This window comes from Sapajus apella, unplaced genomic scaffold, assembly GCF_009761245.1.
Source record: "Sapajus apella isolate SASKATOON/1434 unplaced genomic scaffold, GSC_monkey_1.0 scaffold5, whole genome shotgun sequence".
Classification (NCBI taxonomy): domain Eukaryota; kingdom Metazoa; phylum Chordata; class Mammalia; order Primates; family Cebidae; genus Sapajus; species Sapajus apella.
The window spans coordinates 7,511,031-7,532,469 of record NW_022436945.1 but is presented as its reverse complement, the minus strand read 5'-3'; the positions used below and the strand labels follow the sequence as shown (position 1 = coordinate 7,532,469).

General features: G+C 33.3%; 1 protein-coding gene across 23 annotated transcripts in view; it reads left to right on the top strand.

Annotated features, from left to right (window-relative positions):
- LCORL (ligand dependent nuclear receptor corepressor like) overlaps window positions 1-21,439 on the top strand; it is a 186,990-nt gene that overhangs the window by 145,221 nt on the left and 20,330 nt on the right. For 12 of the 23 annotated variants that reach the window (XM_032273230.1, XM_032273195.1, XM_032273225.1 and 9 more), the window contains 2 exons: window positions 6,644-11,466; window positions 17,714-17,740. The exons of 2 other annotated variants lie outside the window; for them this stretch is intronic. In XM_032273230.1, the coding sequence (XP_032129121.1) occupies window positions 6,644-11,466; window positions 17,714-17,739 (4,849 nt within the window). In that variant the 3' untranslated portion in view covers window position 17,740. Of the gene's footprint in view, window positions 1-130; window positions 4,273-6,643; window positions 11,467-12,112; window positions 13,569-17,713; window positions 18,036-21,439 lie in introns of those variants that run through there. 9 more of the 23 variants (XM_032273269.1, XM_032273264.1, XM_032273261.1 and 6 more) reach the window with 7 other exon arrangements.

Below are 21,439 nucleotides of genomic sequence, written 5' to 3'. Positions count from 1 at the left end.
ACTTAAAAGTGTCATAAGCAGTGATGTTACCTAAGCAAGGAGTATAATAAAGGAGTGGACCCTCCCCTTCCATAGCTGTGTGAGAGTCTCTCATGCATCAGTTTACCATCGTTTCATTCCATCCATCCAGGAGACTACACAGAAACAGAGAGGACTATGTGGAAAGAAGTGCTGAGTTTGCAGATGGTTTGCTCTCAAAAGCTTTGAAAGACATTCAGTCTGGAGCACTGGACATAAATAAAGCAGGCATACTTTATGGCATACCTCAAAAAACTTTACTTCTTCACTTAGAAGCCTTACCAGCAGGGAAGCCTGCATCTTTTAAAAACAAAACTCGAGATTTCCATGATAGTTATTCATATAAGGACAGTAAAGAAACTTGTGCAGTACTGCAAAAAGTAGCCTTGTGGGCAAGAGCTCAAGCAGAGCGCACAGAAAAAAGTAAACTCAATCTACTTGAAACCTCAGAATTAAAATTCCCAACAGCTTCCACTTACCTCCATCAGCTAACTCTACAGAAAATGGTTACTCAATTTAAAGAAAAAAATGAAAGCCTCCAATACGAAACTTCAAATCCTACTGTACAGTTAAAAATTCCTCAGCTTCGAGTAAGTTCTGTTTCAAAATCACAACCTGATGGTTCTGGTCTGCTGGATGTTATGTATCAAGTTTCCAAAACCTCTTCAGTCCTAGAAGGATCAGCTCTCCAAAAACTGAAAAATATACTCCCTAAACAGAACAAAATAGAATGTTCTGGGCCTGTAACTCACTCAAGTGTTGACTCTTACTTTCTACATGGGGACCTCTCTCCTTTGTGTCTTAATTCTAAAAATGGAACAGTTGATGGAACCTCTGAAAATACTGAAGATGGATTAGATCGAAAAGATAGTAAGCAGCCCAGGAAAAAACGTGGCCGCTATCGGCAATATGATCATGAAATAATGGAAGAAGCTATTGCAATGGTAATGAGCGGAAAAATGAGTGTTTCCAAAGCACAAGGAATTTATGGGGTACCTCACAGCACTTTAGAATACAAGGTAAAAGAAAGATCTGGAACACTGAAGACTCCTCCGAAGAAGAAACTACGATTACCAGACACTGGGTTATATAATATGACAGATTCAGGGACTGGCAGCTGCAAAAACAGCAAGCCTGTGTAGATTACTTGTTAGGAAAATGTTTGTGTGTGTGTGTGTGTGTGTGTGTGTGTGTGTGTGTGTTTGCGTGTGTGTATGTGCACAGGTGTGTATTTGTGTGTCTATATACACACATGTGGGAATTACATATGCTCACTCTGACAGGAGACATGAAATTTTACAGTTCAAAAACCACTTACATGCCTTTTGAAAAAAAGTTTTATTCAGGGTTTTCACTGTGGACAGAATTATATAGTTGCTTACTTAATTCTGATAGTTTGTATTTAATCCTTGTATAAATAGGTGAAAAAGATTCAGGTTTTCTTTAGTAGTCAATAGCATAAAGCGTTGTGGGAAAATGAGTAATTGTCAAGTGAAACATTTTTATTGGTGAAAGACCATTCCAGCCATTCAGTTGAACCATCTTATAACGGAAATATGATATTGATAGTTTATAAACATTCTATACAACATACTTACAGTCATTGTATGTATGTCAAACAACCAATCAAAATTTAAATAGACAACTATCTCCATACTAAGAAAAATTAATATATACAGTATTAGTACATTACAGTGCATTCTATGAAATACAAAATGCACTCAAGTGCATCCACCAGGAATAGAAAAGAAAACCTTAAAGGATATGCATAATGAAATTTAATATTTATCATTTAATAGTTGATTTAGCAAGAAGTTGGGGTTTATAAGGTATATACTTCAAAAAACTGACAAATAGTTAACCCCAGCAGCTATAGAACCCTTTAATATAATATGGAGTACTAAGAACAAAAAATCATTTAAATTTAGTTATGAAAATAATTTAATTTTGTTTTTCATTTGAAAAATAAGCTAATGTGTAAGGTTAGAAAAGAAAGTTGGAATGCAACTTAGAGCATGTTTATAATGTGCACAGAAAAAGCTTGAGAATGATAATTTTGGTTTAAATGTGCTGGTTAGTTGATGTTATGACTACTTTAAATTTTAAGGATTGTGACACACTCCTATTGAAAAACCTCAGTGTAACTTTAATATATTTGCTGCTGTGACATTTCAAAACATTTTCAGTTTATCAAAATGAATTGCAGATTTCATTTTGGTGGGCGATACATTATCATTTTGCTAATAACCAAATTTGCAGTTTGTTCAGGGTCTTGAATAGATTTACAGATATTTAACACTGAAGCTGTTTTGAACTTTCAGTAATGTAAACTCTACTAATTGGGTAGTTAGAAGCTGGGCAGTGCATTTTAACTTTTACTAGACTCATAAGAGAGACTGGTCATTTTTACATAGCAGTTTTAAAATATGGGTCAAAGTATCCTTGTTGGATTTATGGAGTATGCAACTGTAGTGGTAAAATGTTATAAAGCATATGCCTTCATATAAAGAATGGGGATTTGCTTTATGTATTCAAAATTCTCTGAGTGCCCCCTTTCTCTGTTAAAATTCAGGTTCTGATCATTTTTCTAAGCCAGTTTTCCTAAGTCCAAAAGGAGTAATTTTAGCTGAATTTAAAAAATAAGTGCACCTTGTCAAATACTTGTGTTTTTACACTTGTGTTTGTGTGTATTTAATAATCACATATACGTGTAATACTAAAGAGATTTTCAGCTATTAAATTTTAAAACTGCTTACATGTTTAAAGAAACTGAAGAGTGAGAAACTGTACAACCAAGCAGTTATTTAGTCTCTGAGATCTATACTGAACCCTCTTCAGCTATTAATGTTACCTGCACACTAGGATATGAATCCTCTTTTATTTTCACCCCAAGAAAATATTCATAATAGATTACAGGACAGCAGATGTCAGGGTCATCTTTCTTTTTAAAGAATTAAGCCATATTTTGTGAGGGCCAGAACTTGGATTATTTAGTATATTTCTCCCTTCCCCCATTGAAAAACAAAGTTAAAGATAAAGTACATGTTTCAAAACAATTTTATTGACCTCTTTATACAGAATTTTACTTGGAAAACTTTGGGGGCTTGAATGCATTACATAATATTTATATTGTATTGAGCTTTTTTATTCCTCACACTATATTTACATTAATAAATTGATTGAGAAGTTTATAGTAAAGGGAAACTTACAGAACATTTTTGTATCATTTAAAAGATGACCTGACCAAAAACTTTACAGGATTCATAAATCAGGGATCATTTTGCTATTGACTTCACAGTAATCAGTAGTTTTATAGGTAATATTATAGTTAATTTGCAGCATTTTAGTACTTGTATTATTTATTTTTGGTCAGAAATAGTAAATTAAAATATTTTTTGATAGTTTATAGGTAATAATCAACCCATAACTTTTAAAAGAAACAAAATGTTTCTATTATTGAGTTAACTCTTTGATTATACAAACTAGGAAAGGCAGGGAAATTCCCCTTCTCCCCAGTGATTCTATTAAGATGAACTTTATGTTAAACATTCAAAGTACTTTATGAATTTAGTTACCAGTTACTATTTATTAATTGACAATTTTCTGAAAAATCCAGTTTCAGCAGACTTTTAATGAAGGTGAAAGCAACCCCTATGTGCTTTCTACTTATTTGAATGTTCCTCAAGTATTTTATATTTAAAAAAAAAAAAAAAGAAGGAAAAGAAAAAACAGTGCCTCTGTTTTTAGAAAACTACTGCTCAGTAAAGTTGTTTAAACCATTTCTGGTAGCTAATGACAATTTTATATTAAATTGTATACTAACTTTAGTGAGACTGATTTTTTTAGTTGTTTACAGTACAAATACTTGTATTTGTTTTTTAATTGCAGTATTTCCATTGTCGCAGTAATTTAGTAAAACTCTGTGGCTGCCTTGATTTTGACAGATTTTGTTAATATAAACTGATTGTTAGGCAATTAGTTATATTTATGCATAAATCAATTGCACTATAATTCATGAATTATTTATTACAATATTTTCTAATGAATTCATGTATCTGTCTTGTGTTGTAAATGTACTGTAATTCTGTTCCTACTTTGTGTTGTTATATATCTAAATCTGATTGTATGAATTTTAATTGTTCAGTTAACGTGTTTCTAGGTTGTAATTTGTAGTAAAGCACTTCAATGCTTTTGCACTTAAATTTACAACACTGTTGGTGTGTGATTGATTTACTCATTCAGTAAAAGAAAAAACTGACTACACTGACTTCTTTGATTCACTTTAGGAAGCAGTTTTATTCAATATAGTATTAGAAATTTACTTTTTCTGAAGAAATAGTCCAACAAGTTTCTGATGGGCAAAATGGATAGTAACATACTAAAAATAGGCAGGATGTTTGCTTTATAAATCAAACAGGAAAAGGTTAGAAGACTTTAACATTAAAAGCAAAGGATCTATCAAAAAAATACAATTTTAGAACCTTATATGATCACCTGAGAATAAATTCTAGACTGGATACTTATATGTGCGTTCAACTATTATTTACTCATTACTAGGTTTTTTTTTAAGATCCTAATATGCAAGAAATATGGGGAAAATGTTTGAAGCCAATTAAGCATATTGTGAAGTTCTATAATTTGGGATCTTAGTTATCTAATATCTGATACATAAAGATCTAATATCTGATATATAAGATATAATCTAATATCTGAATATCTATACCTTTATTAAGCTGTTCTTACAACATTAGATGGGAATTACTGGCCACCATAGTATTTTTGAAATTCCATTATTAATAAACTGAATAAGAAAACTTTAAAAGATAGATTTGCTTAGAATGTCAGAAAAGGGATATAAAAACTAGTCATTAGTTTTGATTATTTATACAGCATACCTGACTTTATTAACAGAAAAAAATCTTTGAGCATTTCAGGAAGAGTTAAGAAAGGTTACTGATCTTTAACATACAGTATAGCATATTTTTCCAAGAAACACGTAAATTCTCTCTTTATTAGGCCATAACATCACTGTAGAAACTACTAAAGTACATCTCTCACAACATTCTGGGTTTTCCTTTCTGTGTGTGAAAATTAATCATTTTTAATTTGCTGGGAAATAATATAATTATGTATTAATCTTTGTTAGTCATCATTTCTTCCTTTCCTTGCTCTCTACAAATATTTTTTAAAACTATCTCATTGAATCCTGGGAGTTAATTGCATCATTTATACTCCCAATCATGACAACATTTATAAAAAAAAAATTTTTTTTAAAAAGGAAAGGATACTGGGGTCATGTCCTATCTTCATATGTCTAGAGGCAGCAGTGGACTTTAAAAGTTTTATTGTAATTTCACATCTCTTCTCACTTTGATAGCTTCTTTATGTCAAGTCACTAGTTTTCGTGAAACATTGATTGAATCTAGTAAAGTCATCTTTTTTTCCAGAAAATTTTGATAAGATGTTTAAAATTTGCTTTATTTTTGCTACTTAAATAACATAATTTTATAAAATATAAGTGAAATATTACATACTTATCTGTGAAACAGGCTGTACCAGTTTTAGGCAGCAAAATAAAAATATTCCATTTCCTGTTTTAAAGTAAATCTGTTACAATTTTTAATGTAGATGAGCATAATAATTCTGTATTTAAACAAAAATACATTGTTCAGTAGTAGTTCATAATCAGCGTTATTCCAACCTTAAATAAAATTTCTAGAAATCAGAAGCTAGTAACAACAAATGTAACCATAAATGAAAGGCAATTTTCATGTACAGAGTTTGGTGATATGTTTAATGAAAACAGATACTTTTCTGAAACAGAACTCTTTAAATATATTTTATTCTTCCTGCTGCTGGTATTGGAATAAAAAAAAATTCATAGACTTCTATATTGGTTGATAAGCAATCCCGGTTCTTAGTTAGATGTATGTTAGTTTCTGCAGTGAGCCATTTTCCAGCATTTGAAACTTAATAATTAGGTAAGTAATGCCTTTAGTTTTTATGAAATTACTTTAGTATTTAACATCAATTAAAAATAGATACCATTTTTAAATAGCTAACGCCTGCAGCTTAATCTTAGGAAAGACATTCTGTTTACATGAAATCTAAATCCCTTAATTTTCTTGTGATTATAGAAAGTTCTCTTTCATTAATTATTTTCACTGTCTTGAAAAAAAATCTATTTTAAATAAAGATTGTACTCCTACGTTTTATTTTCCTTATTTGCACTAATGTAGACTGATAATTATGTATCAGAATAACTTATAAAATGACTACTTTATAAAAATTTTAACTCCTTCTGAAGCACTTTCCATTAAATATTCTTAATACATTCAAAACAGACATTATTAATATATAGACGTAATCATATGTATAGTCATCAGCTGTTATATTGCAAAAATAGGGCTTTGCTTTAACTTATACTTTGTCGTAGGAAATAAATTATCATCAGTGCTTCATTATATATTTTGCTAAACAATAATCAAAATGCCATTATTGCAGCTTTCTAGGAGTCAGGAGTCCAGCAATACCAAAATATCTTTTTTCAAACTCTGTTAAAGTTGTAACTCCTTATAGTGGTATTTTTGCTGCAATTCATTTTTTGTTTGATTTTTATTTTTAGTTCAACTGTTGATGCAAAATCAGAGGAAGCTACTAAAATGGAAAAAAGAAAATCAGCATTAAGCAAAGTTTTGGAATCTTTGTGCATACATCACCAGCAACAAGTTTTGGCTATGTTGAAATTTCTAGTCCAAGAGCAGAACGCTGCTTCTCTTTGCTGTTGTAATACATCATGTGTTGTGTCTTCAGAATCTCAAAAGCCCTTAATCGAAGATGATTTATATGGTCTATTCTGTAGTTGTGAATATAGGCTGGCAGAAAGAGGGTGTTTACAAAATGAAAAACAAAGCCCTGGTTTAGAGCCTCTGCCAGTCTGTATTAAAGATTTACATTGTTTATCTTGCCAAACTGTAACTGTTGAACACATTAAGACAGTAGTGAATAGAGGAATTGCAGACAGTTATAATTCTCACAGGTGCTGTTCTGGACTGTTACCAAACAATCACTCTGCAAAATCAGCTTTTCGTAGTCCTCCTTTGTCAAAGGAAGTATGTGATCTTTCAGTCACTTTTAAAGATGCCTGTAGATCTCGAAGTCCCTCACCCCCACCATTATCGCCTGTAGAAACTGAAGGATTTGAAAAATTGAAAGATGCCATCTCGGAGATTTCATCCTTAGAAAGTAACAAACTTGAAGCAAACGTTAACCAGCCTCCATCTCTCACACCAGCAGAAATAAGCAACACTAAGGGTGATCATGAAGATAAAATACTTAAAACTAAAAAATCCAGTAACTCTTATTCTTTACTCTCAAATGACAGCAATAATTCTACTATAAATCATGAAAAAGGTGAAACTGCTGTAATTTTTCAAGATTTAATGGATCGCATTAATGAAAAACTAAAATCAATAGAAACCACGGATATGACAAGCCTTGTGAAATTATCTAGCAGTGATTGTAATACATATAATGATTTAAAATTGGGAGATTTCATAACGTCTCTCTTGCATAATGCAAAAGCTAGTGATTACAGTTTTATGGAATTATTGAGTCAACATGATAAAAAGGTAGAAAATAAAATTATTCAGACAAGATTTCGAAAGCGTCAAGAAACTTTATTTGCAATGCGCAACTCCTCTGATTCACCCATGTTTAGAAGGCAGTCTTTACAGATAAAAAGAGAACTTGCTAGTCTTGATGAAAATTTTACAAGAAGAAAATACACTGAAAAAAGTTCAAGGAAATTGATGCACAATGATGAGACATCTGCATCAGACAAAGGAGAATTTTGTCATGACCAAGGGCCATCTTTACAAAATTCTAAAAACCTTCAAGATAAAAATCATGCTGAAACATCACTTTCACCAAATTATGCATTACAATCACTGCAACTACCTCTTCATAGTTTAGAAACTAACTTGTCTTTTAATGCATTTTCAGAAAGCTTTAAAACAACTTCCACTGAGAAAATGAGCATAAGAAAGCCACTGGAGAAATCTGCAGATGGAAAAATTTTTTTTCAAAACCATAGGCAAAATCCAAAATTAGGAAATACTCATGCTCTTTTGAGAAATGATGTTTCTGGACTTTTGAGCAGAACTAAACGAAATATTGTGCTGCCAGGGTGGTATTCTATATATGTAACAAATAATTATGTTTTTAAAAAATCCCCTAAAGCCAAAAAGGTATCCAAATCCACAACAAAAAAAGACCCAGTGAAAAATATTCACGTTGAAAGCTCACACAATATAGACCTAAACAAAATTGCAATGAATTCTAATTTACAAGTTGTTGTGGAGCGTTTGGAAGATACAATAAATATAGCCCAAAAATCCTGGAATAATCAGCCATTATCGGAAGGATATAAAACATCCAGGAAATTGATAGAAATTGATGGTAAAGACCAAAATGCTGACAGAAATATGACTCTTAATCTGAATAGAGTGACATGTAAAGAACAGAGCTTATCAAAATCTGTGGTAGCATCTAGCAATATTATCAATAGTCACTGTATGCCTACAATCGATTTGAGTAACAAAAGACTTGAAAATCTGAAAAAAACATCTATTTTAGATATGGGTAGCTTGATTTCCAGTGTTGAAAATGTACAAGCAAAATATGAAGGTGTTGAAAGTTCATCTTTTTCCAACTATTCTAGTCCTATCAAACTCATGTTTTTATCTGAGGTTAAAAGTAGTGAAGGAGTCAAATATACTTTAACTTCAGTTGGTACTTCCCAATCAAATGTTCTTCTTCCTTCTGAAAAACATACAACCCATCATGTAATTGAAGGAAAAACAGAAACAAATGAGGCTATCTCAAATGCGAACTCTGAAAATTATCACTCTAATCATTATGATACTGATAATCTTCAAAGAGAAGTAAACAAATTCAATCATGCAAAAGTTGTAGGATCCTCTACAATGTTTATAGGTGATATAAATAGTGATAAGCCACAAGAAGAACCGAAGGACAATTCAAGCAGTGCTGTTGATTCATCTTTTAAAAGAAAACCAGGCAGACCAAAAAAAATAGGACCCCAAGTTGTGAAACAGATTAAGCGACCAATTGGAAGACCACCAAAGCCTAAAATTGATCAAACAGACATCACTAGTTGCCAAAATGAGTCCTTTAGTGCTGGAAGGAAAAGCCCAGAATCTCTCATATCAGAAGTAAAAGAAGGTATTTATAAAAATAGTATTACAGTAACTGTTATTTATGGAAGATCAAGAAGAACTAAAAGGCATGTTTCTGAAGGAAGTGTAAACGTAAGCAACATTATGTATTTAAACAATAATGCTGGTGATTTTCCAACTGAGCATAATAGTCTCAGAAATATTAGTGAACACAAAATTGACTTGGGTGAAAGAATAAGTGCTGTAGCAAGCTTGACTACTGAAAGTGAGATCTTGGGGTCTGGCTTTGAATATGTGAGACCCATCAAGAACAAATCTGTGATACCTCAGCCTTCCAAGAACATTATTCGACCAAATCAGAAACCTTTGGCAGTAAGTAGGAAGCCTGGTAGACCAGCAAAAGTGAAAATCTCTGGCATATCTGTGACTATTAGTAGAACTTCACCTCAGGAAAGAGAAGTAAGTATTAGCAGCTGCTTGCCTCCTTTGGAACAGGATAGTATGTTAGGAAAAAATCTGCCTGATGAAAAGTGTGACCAACAGTGCACTAAAATGGACAAAATAAGACACACTGAAGCTGATATATTTAGGAATGGATCAAAACGTATGATTGCTACTGTACCTTTGAGACATTCTATTAGGGATAGAAAACCATCTCTGCATTTCTTACATTCATTAGCATCTTCTAGCTCACTTATATATAGAAGTGCTCTGCTCCATAAATCATATAAACTGCATTTGCAGAAAAATAAAATTCAGAAGGAAAAACATAGGCAGTCAAGGATGAAAATAGCTTACAAAGATACCTCAAAAAACAGACATTCGAGGAATGCAAAAAAGTGTTTAGAAGATAACAAACTAGTACCCATTTCTGAAGTATCCCTGGACCCTATAATTTCATCAAACCCTTTGCTCAGGTGGTGGGCTACTTCTGCTTCAAATGATTCCTTATTGGAGGAGTTAAACAATAGGTTTGAGCAAATAACAAATGCTTGGGTACAAGTGAGTGGAGATGAAGCTGAAAATTGTGTTCATAAAAAAAGAGAACACATTGAAAATGATCATTTCAAAGTAGAAAGCCCTTTGGAAACTTGTCTTTTACAACTTGAAGTTTCACCTGTAAAAATGCTGTTTCAGAAAAAGTATGATTTGAATGAACTCTGTACTTGGTTTATGCAAACAACAGAAACACAGTCTCTTTCACTAGTTAGAAAAGCAAATGCCCGAAACCCTTTGGAAGTAATAAATACTAGGGGAATCAAATTAGGGACCAAATATTCTGACTTTAATGCCAGCCCCTTCAGAAAGCACTTTAAAAAATTTGCGCTCTCTTCTCCTTCAAAATCAGCAGAGAAGTTACATATACTGCATAAAGTGGCTAACTCTCCACTCTTAAATGTGAAAAGTAATTTAGCAATAGCTAGATTAAAAAGGACTGAGTTTAAGAGGTTGCATCATGAAAGATGGAAAAGAGAGGGAAAGCTGCACAACCATGGAACGGTTGACTGGAACTCTAAAAGGAGAAACTTAACATTTTTCTGCCAGAACCAATTTTCAAATAAGACTGAGGGAGAAACAAATGCTGACATCCCACTCCAAGGAAAAAGCATAGTAGATAACCAGTGTGTTTTGCCACCTGAGATCAGGGGTGACTTGCAGCAAAGGGTGACAATGCCTGACTTCAAAATTCATACTAGTTTCGAGAATAAATTTAAGTCAGAAGCAAAAGAGAATGGAACAGATTGCAGCCAAAAAGACTTTCAAAAGGGACCAAAACTAGAAAATGTATGTCCTAATAATTGGAGGTCAAAAACCTTAAAAGACTGTAGAATATTTTTGAGGAAGCTCAACTGTCTTGAACACAGAAATACTTTTAAGCTAAATACAATCATTTACTCTCCTGAATCTACTGACAGTGGAAATAATCATCAGACTCATACGAAAGAATCAAAGTGCTTTACTTTAAGATCTCATTCTGCTAGGCAAAATTCTTTTAAAAAGCAATCTAAAGAAATAGAAAATGCTAAAGCAAATAGTCCTTCAACCAATGAATTTGTTGGTCATCTTGACAATAGTAAATTAAGCAAATGTGTTAACTTTGACAAGAATCCTGATAGTTCTGAAGTTCTTAGCAATTTGAACAAAAGAAAAAGACCACCATGGAAGACCACAGAAATGTCAACAAAAAGACATAAACGACAGTCTTACAACAATGGACAAATGGCAAACTATTTTTCAAAATCCCTAGGTAAGTTCTTCTCTACTTAATTTTAAAGTTTCATTGTAGGTGCCTTGAGTAAAGTATAACAGGTAGAAAAGGAACAGCTGATTCAGTTTTAATTTGTTTCCAAAATATTTGGACAACCTAATTTCTTGGCACCTAGTATGAAACTCATGAAATTAGGTGCTGCTAAATGTACCAGTGCGCTTCCCCACCTCTTAATATGTCCAAGATTGCACACAAATAAAAATATATGTAGTAGAAACAGAGACGATCTTTAAAATGTATTATTTTGATAATGTAGATGTTATCTTCTTTTGCATTTGATCTAATAAAATCAGTAAGCAGTTTGACAGATAAATATAACCAAGTAACTAAAAATTACTGCACTATAATGAATATTTACTCTCTTGAGAAATCAATAACAACTATGAGACCATGTTTTTAAAAAAGTAAAGACTATCTGTTAAATTCATAGACTGCAACATATTATCTTAGGATATGAATCTCATATCAACCATTAAGTTGTTATGTCATTTGGAACTCACTTTAAGACTGATTATTTGAAGCAACAGTGTTTTTTAAATAAATCAGCAAACTTGTTGAGTAGTTTTTTGATATTAGGCATTGAGCTCTTTTCCACAGATATAAAGATGAGTATTCTTTTTCACAGATAATCCATAACCTAGCAAGAGAGAAAGAACCATATACAAGTTACTGTTAAGGTAATGCCAAATTCAAAATACAAACCAGAATACCTTAGCAAATAATTACATTCTTTACTCGATTATACTGACCTGAGATTGGTGCCTCAGGGAGACCCAGGGACCCTACAAGCTTGTCCAACCCACAGCCCGTGGGCCACATACAGCCCAAGACTGCTTTGAGTGTGACCCAACACAAATTCGTAAACTTTCTTAAAGCATTATGAGATTTGCTTGAATCTTTTTGTTGTTTTTGTTTTTGTCTTCTTGGCTCATCAGCTATTGTTAGTGTCAGTGTATTTTATGTGTGGCCCAGGACAGTTCTTCCAGTGTGGCCCAGGGGAATCAAAAGATTGGGCAGCCCTGCTAAAACCTAGTAAAAATAAGATAGGAACACTATAGTTGCCAATGTAGCCTTTTCCAACAGCATAGGATATTTAGGACTATGGAAGTAGTTATTGATCACTTGCTTAACATGAGAGAAATTTTACATTTGAAAATTTAAAGATATATAGTTGCATCGTTATATATTTTAGGAGTATTTTTGGGGGAAGTTGGGGAAGTTTTGGTTTTATTTTTATTACTCTTTTTAAAACTTGTTTAAAAGCTAAAATAGGTAGCATCAGGTCTTATATTAAAATAGTAAAAGCAGTTAATTCTATATTTTTAATAGGTTAATGATTTTATGGCCCCCAAGATTCAGTTATTCAAGTATATAACTTTAAAACCTATTTCAGAAAGTAATGATTAAAATTTCAAGTATCTAACATGCAATGATTAAAATTTTAAAGGCTGGCCAAAGTAGATTCTCCTACTATAAAAGACGAATCAAAACTGAAAAAAATAACCTCTGTTTCTTGTTCTTGGGATAACTAAAAATATCAAATGTCATGTTAGGAAAAAGAGAGGCAAAAAACCTGATAGTGCTTTTGTTTTTTAGTTATAATTCATCTGAAAATATACACACATATTTCTTAAAGACTGTCATGAATGGAGAATAAAATGTAAAGCTTCATTTTGAATTCTTTATATCATCCTCATTTCATGCTCTTACAGCTTGCCAGAAGTAAATGCATTAGTTCATTTTACAACAGAACCGTATTTTGTCCTTTAAGCTTCTTAATCATCGTATCTTCCTAAGAAATAAATATCAAGCTTATTTTAATGTGATTATTCACCCCACTAAATATGAGATCATCCTAGAAAAATAAGATGGAAGATGCCTAATTACTACTTTTTCAAATTAATTTCAAAATCCTTTTGGGCAGTTTTAAAATTTTTAGTATCATATGAGGAGCTGTTTTTGATCTTTCTCATTTTTAAAATTACTAGTACTATTTCCTGTTCTGCTTACAGTTTTATTTATCTTTCACTGATAACTTTCCTTCTTTATTTTTTAACATTCTTTTTTTTTTTTAGTCAATCAAGGACATTATTTTTATAAAGTATTTATAGAAATATTTGTTATATTTATCTGATTTTTAATGTTAAAGTATTATTTTTTCTCATTATTCTTGATATTTCATACTTCTTTTTGCCTTTTTGGAAATGATGCTAAAACTCATTATTAGTTTCATTTGTGTTTTTCTTCTTCATAGAATAAATTAGTGACTGGAGATTAAGAGACTTAACTGGACTTTTCTAGAAAAAATTCTAAGGCAATGTATGTAATGAAATTTCTATTGATGAAAAGTTTTGCTTCTATCATTGATATCTTGTTTTTGTACATTTTGAGATGAACTGTCCAGATATAATTTATGAGTTTTAAATTTATACTTCACCACATTTGTACTGCTGTATGTATCAAGTGGGCACATGGAAAGGAGGCAGTAAAATGCAATCCTATTCTATTCTTAGTTCAGCAAGTATTTAATGAATGCCTACAATATGCTCTTAGGCCTTGTGAAAGGTTCAAATAGTTCCCTTCCATCTAAGGGAGAAAACAAGACCTACATCATTTACTCAATAAATAGAATGTATTTCATTTTTTAAGTGGGATTTTTATCTTTAAGGGGATAGAATGGTTAAAGTCATGGTTGTTGCTCTTATGGAAATTACCATGTCATGAAGATTAGAAAAATGGATAGGCAGTTTCAGTAGAAGGATGATAACTCCTGTGATCAGAAAGAGAGCGATGAATTGTAAGAGCACATTAAAGGAACTTGAACTCAGATTTAGGGAATTAGGCAAGGTTTCCTACATTTTTGCATCTAAGCTGAGGCTTGAAGGATGCCTATGTATTAGAAGTTGTTTCAGGCAATGCAAACGACATGGAAAATTTGGATGAAAAAAGAGAGCAAGCAGCCTGGGCAACATAGTGGGACCCCATCTCTGCAAAACAAACAAACAAAATTAGCCAGTGTGGTGGCCCACACCTTGTTTGAACCTGGGAGGTCAGGGCTTCAGTGAGCCACGATTGCACCACAGTGCTCCAACCTAGGTGTCTCAAAAATTTTTTAAAAAGAGCAAGCGTATGTGGAATATTGAGTAATTTTTCAGATCTGAGGCATAAAATAGGAATCATGGATCAGAAGGAGTAGGAAAATGGTAAACCATGAAGCTGCTGAGGGAAGCATAGCCAGTATTGTAAGGTCAGTATCAGATAATGAAACAAAAAATGTTTTAAGCTCTAATAGTGGCAGTAATTGAAAAGAATCGATTTTAGATCTATAAAGTAAAATCAGTGTCTTAAAGATGAGAAGAATAAAGGGAGAACATCCAGGTTTTCCCTTGAACTTCTGGGTAGATGATAGTAAGATCTACTGAGATAGAAACTGGGAGTTCACTTTCAGACATGAGAAATCTGAGGTGTTTAGTGGGATATCCAAGAAAAGATGTTTAAGAAGCAGTTATCAATATGCTTCCTAAACATAGAGATCTGTTTCCCAAGAAAAAGGCCTGAGCTAAGGATTTGTGAATCAACAAATAACTGAAATCATGAGTGGAAGAGATTACTCATTGTAAGATTGAAAGAGCCTAGGAAGTCAGAGCCAGCCCCAAAGATTTAGGGAAAAGGAAAGATATATACAAAAGGAAACTAATGAGAGTAGTTGAGAAGTAAGAGGAAAGCCTGGAGAGTGTGGGAATGGAAATGTGTTTTAAGAAGGGAGAAGGCAATGTAAATTGTCTATAGGAAATCAACTAAGACAAGCCTGAAACTGTTGCATTGAATATAGCAACGAGGGTTTATCTTAGTGTTTGGGAAAGAGTAGCTTTGGTGGACTAATAGAGGCACAAGTCATATTCAAGTCTAGATGAATTAAATGCAGGAAGAGAAAGAAAATTCACACAGAAAACTATAGTTGGTCATGAATGTAGAGAATATAAAAAGGTTAGCTAGATTAAGCTGGGGTTGAAGATAGGTATAAAAGAGATATATTTATATGCTAATGGGAAAAAGCTAATAGTGAATAAAAGATTGAAGATACAGAAATGAGATGGCAACCAATGGAAATAGAGTGAAGCTCCTGTGTAGATTATTGGGTATAAGATCTAGGACATGGCTAGAGAGATTGGTCTTAGCTAAAGGGTCACTTTTCTCTTAAAAAAAAAAAAAAAAAAAAGAGGGTAGTGGGAACAGTATGTGGGAAGGCAAATCGGTAATTTGTGGGCAGAATGCTGAGATATTAGAGTCCATTTTCTATGAATTGAGGTAATCAAGAGTAATATGTAGGGTTGGGTAACTGCGGAGTATGGACAAGGTTTGAAATAGCTGTCTCAAAAAATACAGGATTGAACAACTGGTTTTACCTCAGCTGCCAGAATGTAAGCCTGAAGAAAGGTGAGCCCTTAGATTTAATAATAGTTTCACCAAGTGGGGATAACAGGACAAAGAGATCCAGCCAAGAATGTATCTCTTCTGTGGATAATGAAAAGCTATATGATCAAAGTAGAGCTCTGGAGAATCTTTTCTAATAATAGCACACAATGTAGATTCAGGGGGTGCAGGGCAGGAAATGTGATGTGTGAAGGGTCAGTTGCAGGAGATGATTTTTGAGATGATAATGGCCCAAAACGGAGTGTGATTGTTGAAAATAATGTAGACCTTTTTAATATCAGTGTCTTTTGAGTTCCCAAAGCAAGTATATGCCTTTTCCTAATTGATAAACATCTCAATATAAATAAGCTGACTCTGGACACCTCTGAGTAAAATTTTAAGTCTAAAATAACCTAATATAGACTTGAAGCTATCATAATAATAGTACTTATCCTAAAACATTAAATTTTCCCATAAGAATTTGGAATTCAGTTGACACTTTGAACCAAATTCTGAGATGACTGAAAAAAAAAAAAAGTTTGTCAGCTTCTTCTATTTTACCCTCTGTCCTCAAAAATAACTGAATTTATATTTTTCCCATTCAGAATTCTGGTTTTACATAGTTAAAAATCAGCCATCAGTTATAAACCTGTGTGAAAGTTCAACTACCGGAAACCAAGACTAACCATACATACTCCTCTGATCTTGCTTATGACATTTTAACACAGATGTTGAACACTGAACACAAGATAAAAATAACTCTATTACTTTAAGTAAAACGATTAAGACTTGACTCCATTGAAGTATTCTAATGAAATAAGATTTTTTTACACCCAACCCCCTGAGGAATTTTTAATAAAGATATATTCTGTTTACATTTGAATTTTTCCCCTGTAGTTTTCTTAGGAATTGGGTAAGAGAAGAGTTTAGGTTTTAAAGAGTCTAACTTTTGCCATAATACTTTGTTAAAATGTAAAACAGCTAAACAGTCTTTGTCTTGATGTTTTTTCATAGAATTTTTCTTGAATATTTTACATTCCATTGCTTTCTCAACTATTACTAAATTTTCAGGATATTCTGTTTACTAATTGCCCCATATCTTTCACAGAACACCATTGTTTATTTAACAAACATTGGATACTTTTTATTTACCAGGCATTGTGTTAGATGTTTAAGTCACAAAGTAACTCAAATAATTTATCTAGAAGATATTTCAAGTTTTTACTTTGGCAACATAATTAGTAAGAAACATAATTTGGCAGATTCAACATACTAGTGGTTGTAGAGAACAGAACTATTTTCAGACATAGATTTAGTTCTCTAAATTGGGAGGCCTATGGCCTGTTTTGTAAATAAAGTTTTATTAGAACACTGCGATGATCATTCACTCATATATTGTCTATTGCTGTTTTTGTGCTGCAGAGGCTGAACTGAATAGTTGCAACAGACACCATAAAGCCTACAAAGTCTAAAATATTTACTACCTTTCCTTTTGCAGAAAAAGTTTGCTGACCCTGTTGATATCATTACAATTTTGATATGGTGTGGCTTGGGAAAAAAAGGAATAATAAGTTGTTGGCTTTTAAAAAATATATTAAAGTCATTCTACCTCATTCATCCCCAACACCCCATCCACTTCTTCCCCTTTGCCCACTCCCTCCCTCAATACAATACAATGTATTTGACATGTTAGCTGTTTTGTTTTGTTTGATCTTTATGGGTCAATATCTGTCTTTATTCAGCAGAGTGGTGCTGGGGGAGCCATGAGCACCAGTTGTATTCTGTTTTGTAAATCTTTATTCTCTCCCTGCAGCCTCCAGACCTGCTTTCTCTATCTGAGGTAAGTTCAAGGGTCACCCTTTTCTTCTTTAACCAGCTGCTACCACCTGCTAGAGATTGCTTTCAGTGCTTCACACCATAATAAATTCCTGCCTCGAGGTCTAAATGTTCTCTTTCTCCTTTTTCCTTCCTTCTCTATTTCTTAAGAATTCCAAATTCTTAGGTCAGCTCTCCTGACTACCATATTTTCTTCTCATTTTTTTCTGGGCAGTAACAGTTTTCTTGTCACAGAGCTGAGCATTCTGTGATTACCATAACTTTAAGCCTAGTGAATTCACCTATAGTTTAATTACAAACAAAAAAGGCAAGAATAGGTGTCTGAACGATTTTGTCTTGCTCACTTTTTTTTTCTTGGTTGTGTTTGTTTTATTTAAACTGGACCTTGTCTTCTTTTTCCTTCTCCTCGTTCCAGGCAGCCTGGAAAATGCATTTATTTCTTACTTTGTTTCTGTGTTATGCAGACATAGAAAGCTAGATTTTAAAAACCTCTTCCTATACATTCTTTTTTATTTATTCAAAAGTGTTGGTCTTCTGCACACTAGGCAGTATGCTAGACACATGCAAAATAGTGGGGGGCAAAACCAGATTATGGTTCCTACCCTCATAGTTCAAGTTTATTTGGAAAGGCAGACATTGAGTAAATACACAAATCTGCTACATTCTCAGTATGTGGTGCTATGGGAATTTATTTTGGGAAATTTTATCAAGTGAAGGAAGAGATCAAAGGGCCATTAAGCTAAGCTATGAAGGGTGAGTAGGAATTAACTAGGCCAAATGGTAGAGAGCCAGTAGGGTAGGAAGAAAGATGTGGATGTGAAAAAAATGCTGAGGTATGTGATTCTTGGCAGGTTAGAGGTGTAAGTTATGGCCAGTGTGTCTAGTCAAGAGAGAAAGAAAGAGATGATGTCAGATGTAGGGAGGATTGGGAAGTAAAGGAACAGACTGTACAAGTTCTTATGAGCCGTGCCAGGAAGTTTGTCTGCTTTCAGTGGCACCTCACTGCACTTAGAGCAGAGATTTAAATTGGAAGTGGATGGGGAAGATATAATCAGATTTTCCTTTCTAGAAGATTTCCCTAGTTGCATTGTAAAGAAAGGTGTAGAGCAAGACACCTAACCACACTTAGACCATTGTGGTTCACAAACTTTAGTGTGCATCAGAGTCCTCAGCAAGGCTTGTTAAAATGATTGTTTGGATCCACCCACAGAGTTTGATGGAGTAGATATGGGGTGGGGTCCAAGTGATACTTAGGCTTATGCTTCTGGTCCAGGAACTACACCTTGAGAAGTGTAAGTGTTACAGTGGTGGAAGGAAGATTATTTACTAATATGAACATAATGTTATAAATTTCCCTTTAAACACTACTTCAGCTGTATCTCACAAATTTTGCTCTGCTATTTTCATTTTAATTAAATTCAAAATATTTTCTAATTTCTCTTGTGATTTCTTCTTTAGCCCATAGATTATTTAGCGACATGTTGCCTGGGCGCAGTGGCTCACGCCTGTAATCCCAACACGTTGGGAGGCCAAGGTGGGAGGATTACTTGAGCCCAGGAATTTAAGACCAGCCTGGGCAACATGGCAGGACCCTACATAGAGATAACGTTGTTCAGTTTCCAAAGATTTAGGGATTTTTCAGATGTCTTTCTGGTACTGATTTCTAATTTAATTCTAATATACTGTGTGTGACTTCAGGTTTTTTGAATTTATTGAGATGTATTATATGGCCCTTAGAATCTATGCAAATCTAAGTAAATGTTCTGTGTGTTCTTGAAAATAATTTATATTTTACTGCTCCTGAGTGAAATGTTCTATAAATGTTAGTTAAGCAAGATGACTGATAGTGCTGTTCAAGTTTTTTCCATCTTGGTGAATTTCAGTCTACTTGTTCTGTCTGTATTTGAGAGGGGGATATCAAAATCTGCAACCATGATTGTGGATTTTTCTGTTTATCCTTTCAGGTCTATTAGGTTTTGCTTCATGTATTTTGAAGCTCTATAAGTAGGTGTATATGCATTTAGAATTGCTAGATACTTTTTATGAATTGGCTTTTTTATCATTATGAATTTAACCTTCTCTTTAATCCCGAAAATGTTCCTTACTCTAAAATATAATTTATCTCATAACTACTAGAGTTGTTCCAGCTTGCTTTTCACTATTGTTATCATAGTATATCTTTTCACATACTTTTATTTTTAACCTATTTGTGTCTTTATGTTTAAAGTTGATTTCTTATATTAAACAATATATAATTGAAGCTTGCCTTTTACCCAGTGTGACAATCTCTGCCTTTTCAGTAGACCACTTACATTTAATGTGACCATTAATATGGTTGGATTTAAATCAGCCATCTTTCTATTTATCCCACCTACTATTTGTTCTCCCCTTTTTTATCTTTTCCTTCCTTCTTTTGGATCATACAGTGTGTTTTATTATTTTTTTAATTTCCTGATTTGCTTTTTAAAAAGTGGTTGCTGGTGAGGTACAGTGGCTCATGCCTGTAATCCCACCACTTTTGAAGGTCACTTGAGCCCGGGAGTTCAAGACCAGCCTGGGCAACATGGTGAAACTCTGTCTTTACAAAAATTAGCTACGTGTAGTGGCACATGCCTGTGGCTCCAGCTACTGGGGGAGCTGAAGCAGGAGGATCACTTGAGTCTGGGAGGTAAAGGCTGCAGTTAGCCAAGATCATTCCATGGCACTCCAGGCTGGGGAACAGAGTAAGACGCTGTTAAAAAAAAAAAAAAAAAAAAAAAAAAAAAAAAAAAAAAAGTGGTTGCCATAGGGTTTATAGTATACATCATTATCTTAGAGTTCTACCTTCAAATAATAATATAGTACTTCATGGGTGGCCAAGAATTTTTTTTTTTTTTACTTTTATTTTAGGTTCAGGGGTACATGTACAGTTTGTTATATAGGTAAATTGTATGTCACGGGGATTTGGTGTATAAATTATTTCATCACCCAGGTAATAAGCATACTACCCAATAGGTAGATTTTCGATCCTCTCCGTCCTACCCGCCTCCACCCTCAGGTAGGCCCACTTTCTGTTTTCTTCGTTGTGTCTATGTGTACTCAATGTTTAACTCCCATTTATAAGTGAGAATGCTTATGAGTGTTTGAGTTTCTGTTCCTGCATTAGTTTGCTTAGGATTATGGGCTCCAGCTCCATCCATGTTGCTGCAAAGGACATGATCCCATTGCTTTTTATGGCTGCATAGTATTCCATTGTCTATATGTACCCCATTTTCTTTATCCATTCTACCATTGACGGGATTTAGGTTGATTCCAGGTCTTTGCTATTGTGAATAATGTGATAAATGTGCATGTGTCTTTTATGGTAGAATGATTTATATTTCTTGGAGTATACACCCAGTAATGGGATTACTGGGTCCAATGATAGTTTTCCAAAATGGTTGAACTAATTTACATTTCCACCAGCAGTGTATAAGCATTCCCTTTTCTCCACAACCTTGCCAGCATCTGTTATTTTTTTGACTTTTTAATAATAGCCATTCTGACTGGTGTTTTATTAATAGCCATTCTCTCATTGTGGTTTTGATTTACATTTCTCTAATGATTAGTGATATGGAGCATTTTTTCATATGCTTGTTGGCTGCATGAATATCTTCTTTTGAAAGGTGTCTGTTCATGTCCTTTGCCCGCTTTCTTTTTTTTTTTTTTTTTTTTTTTGAGATGG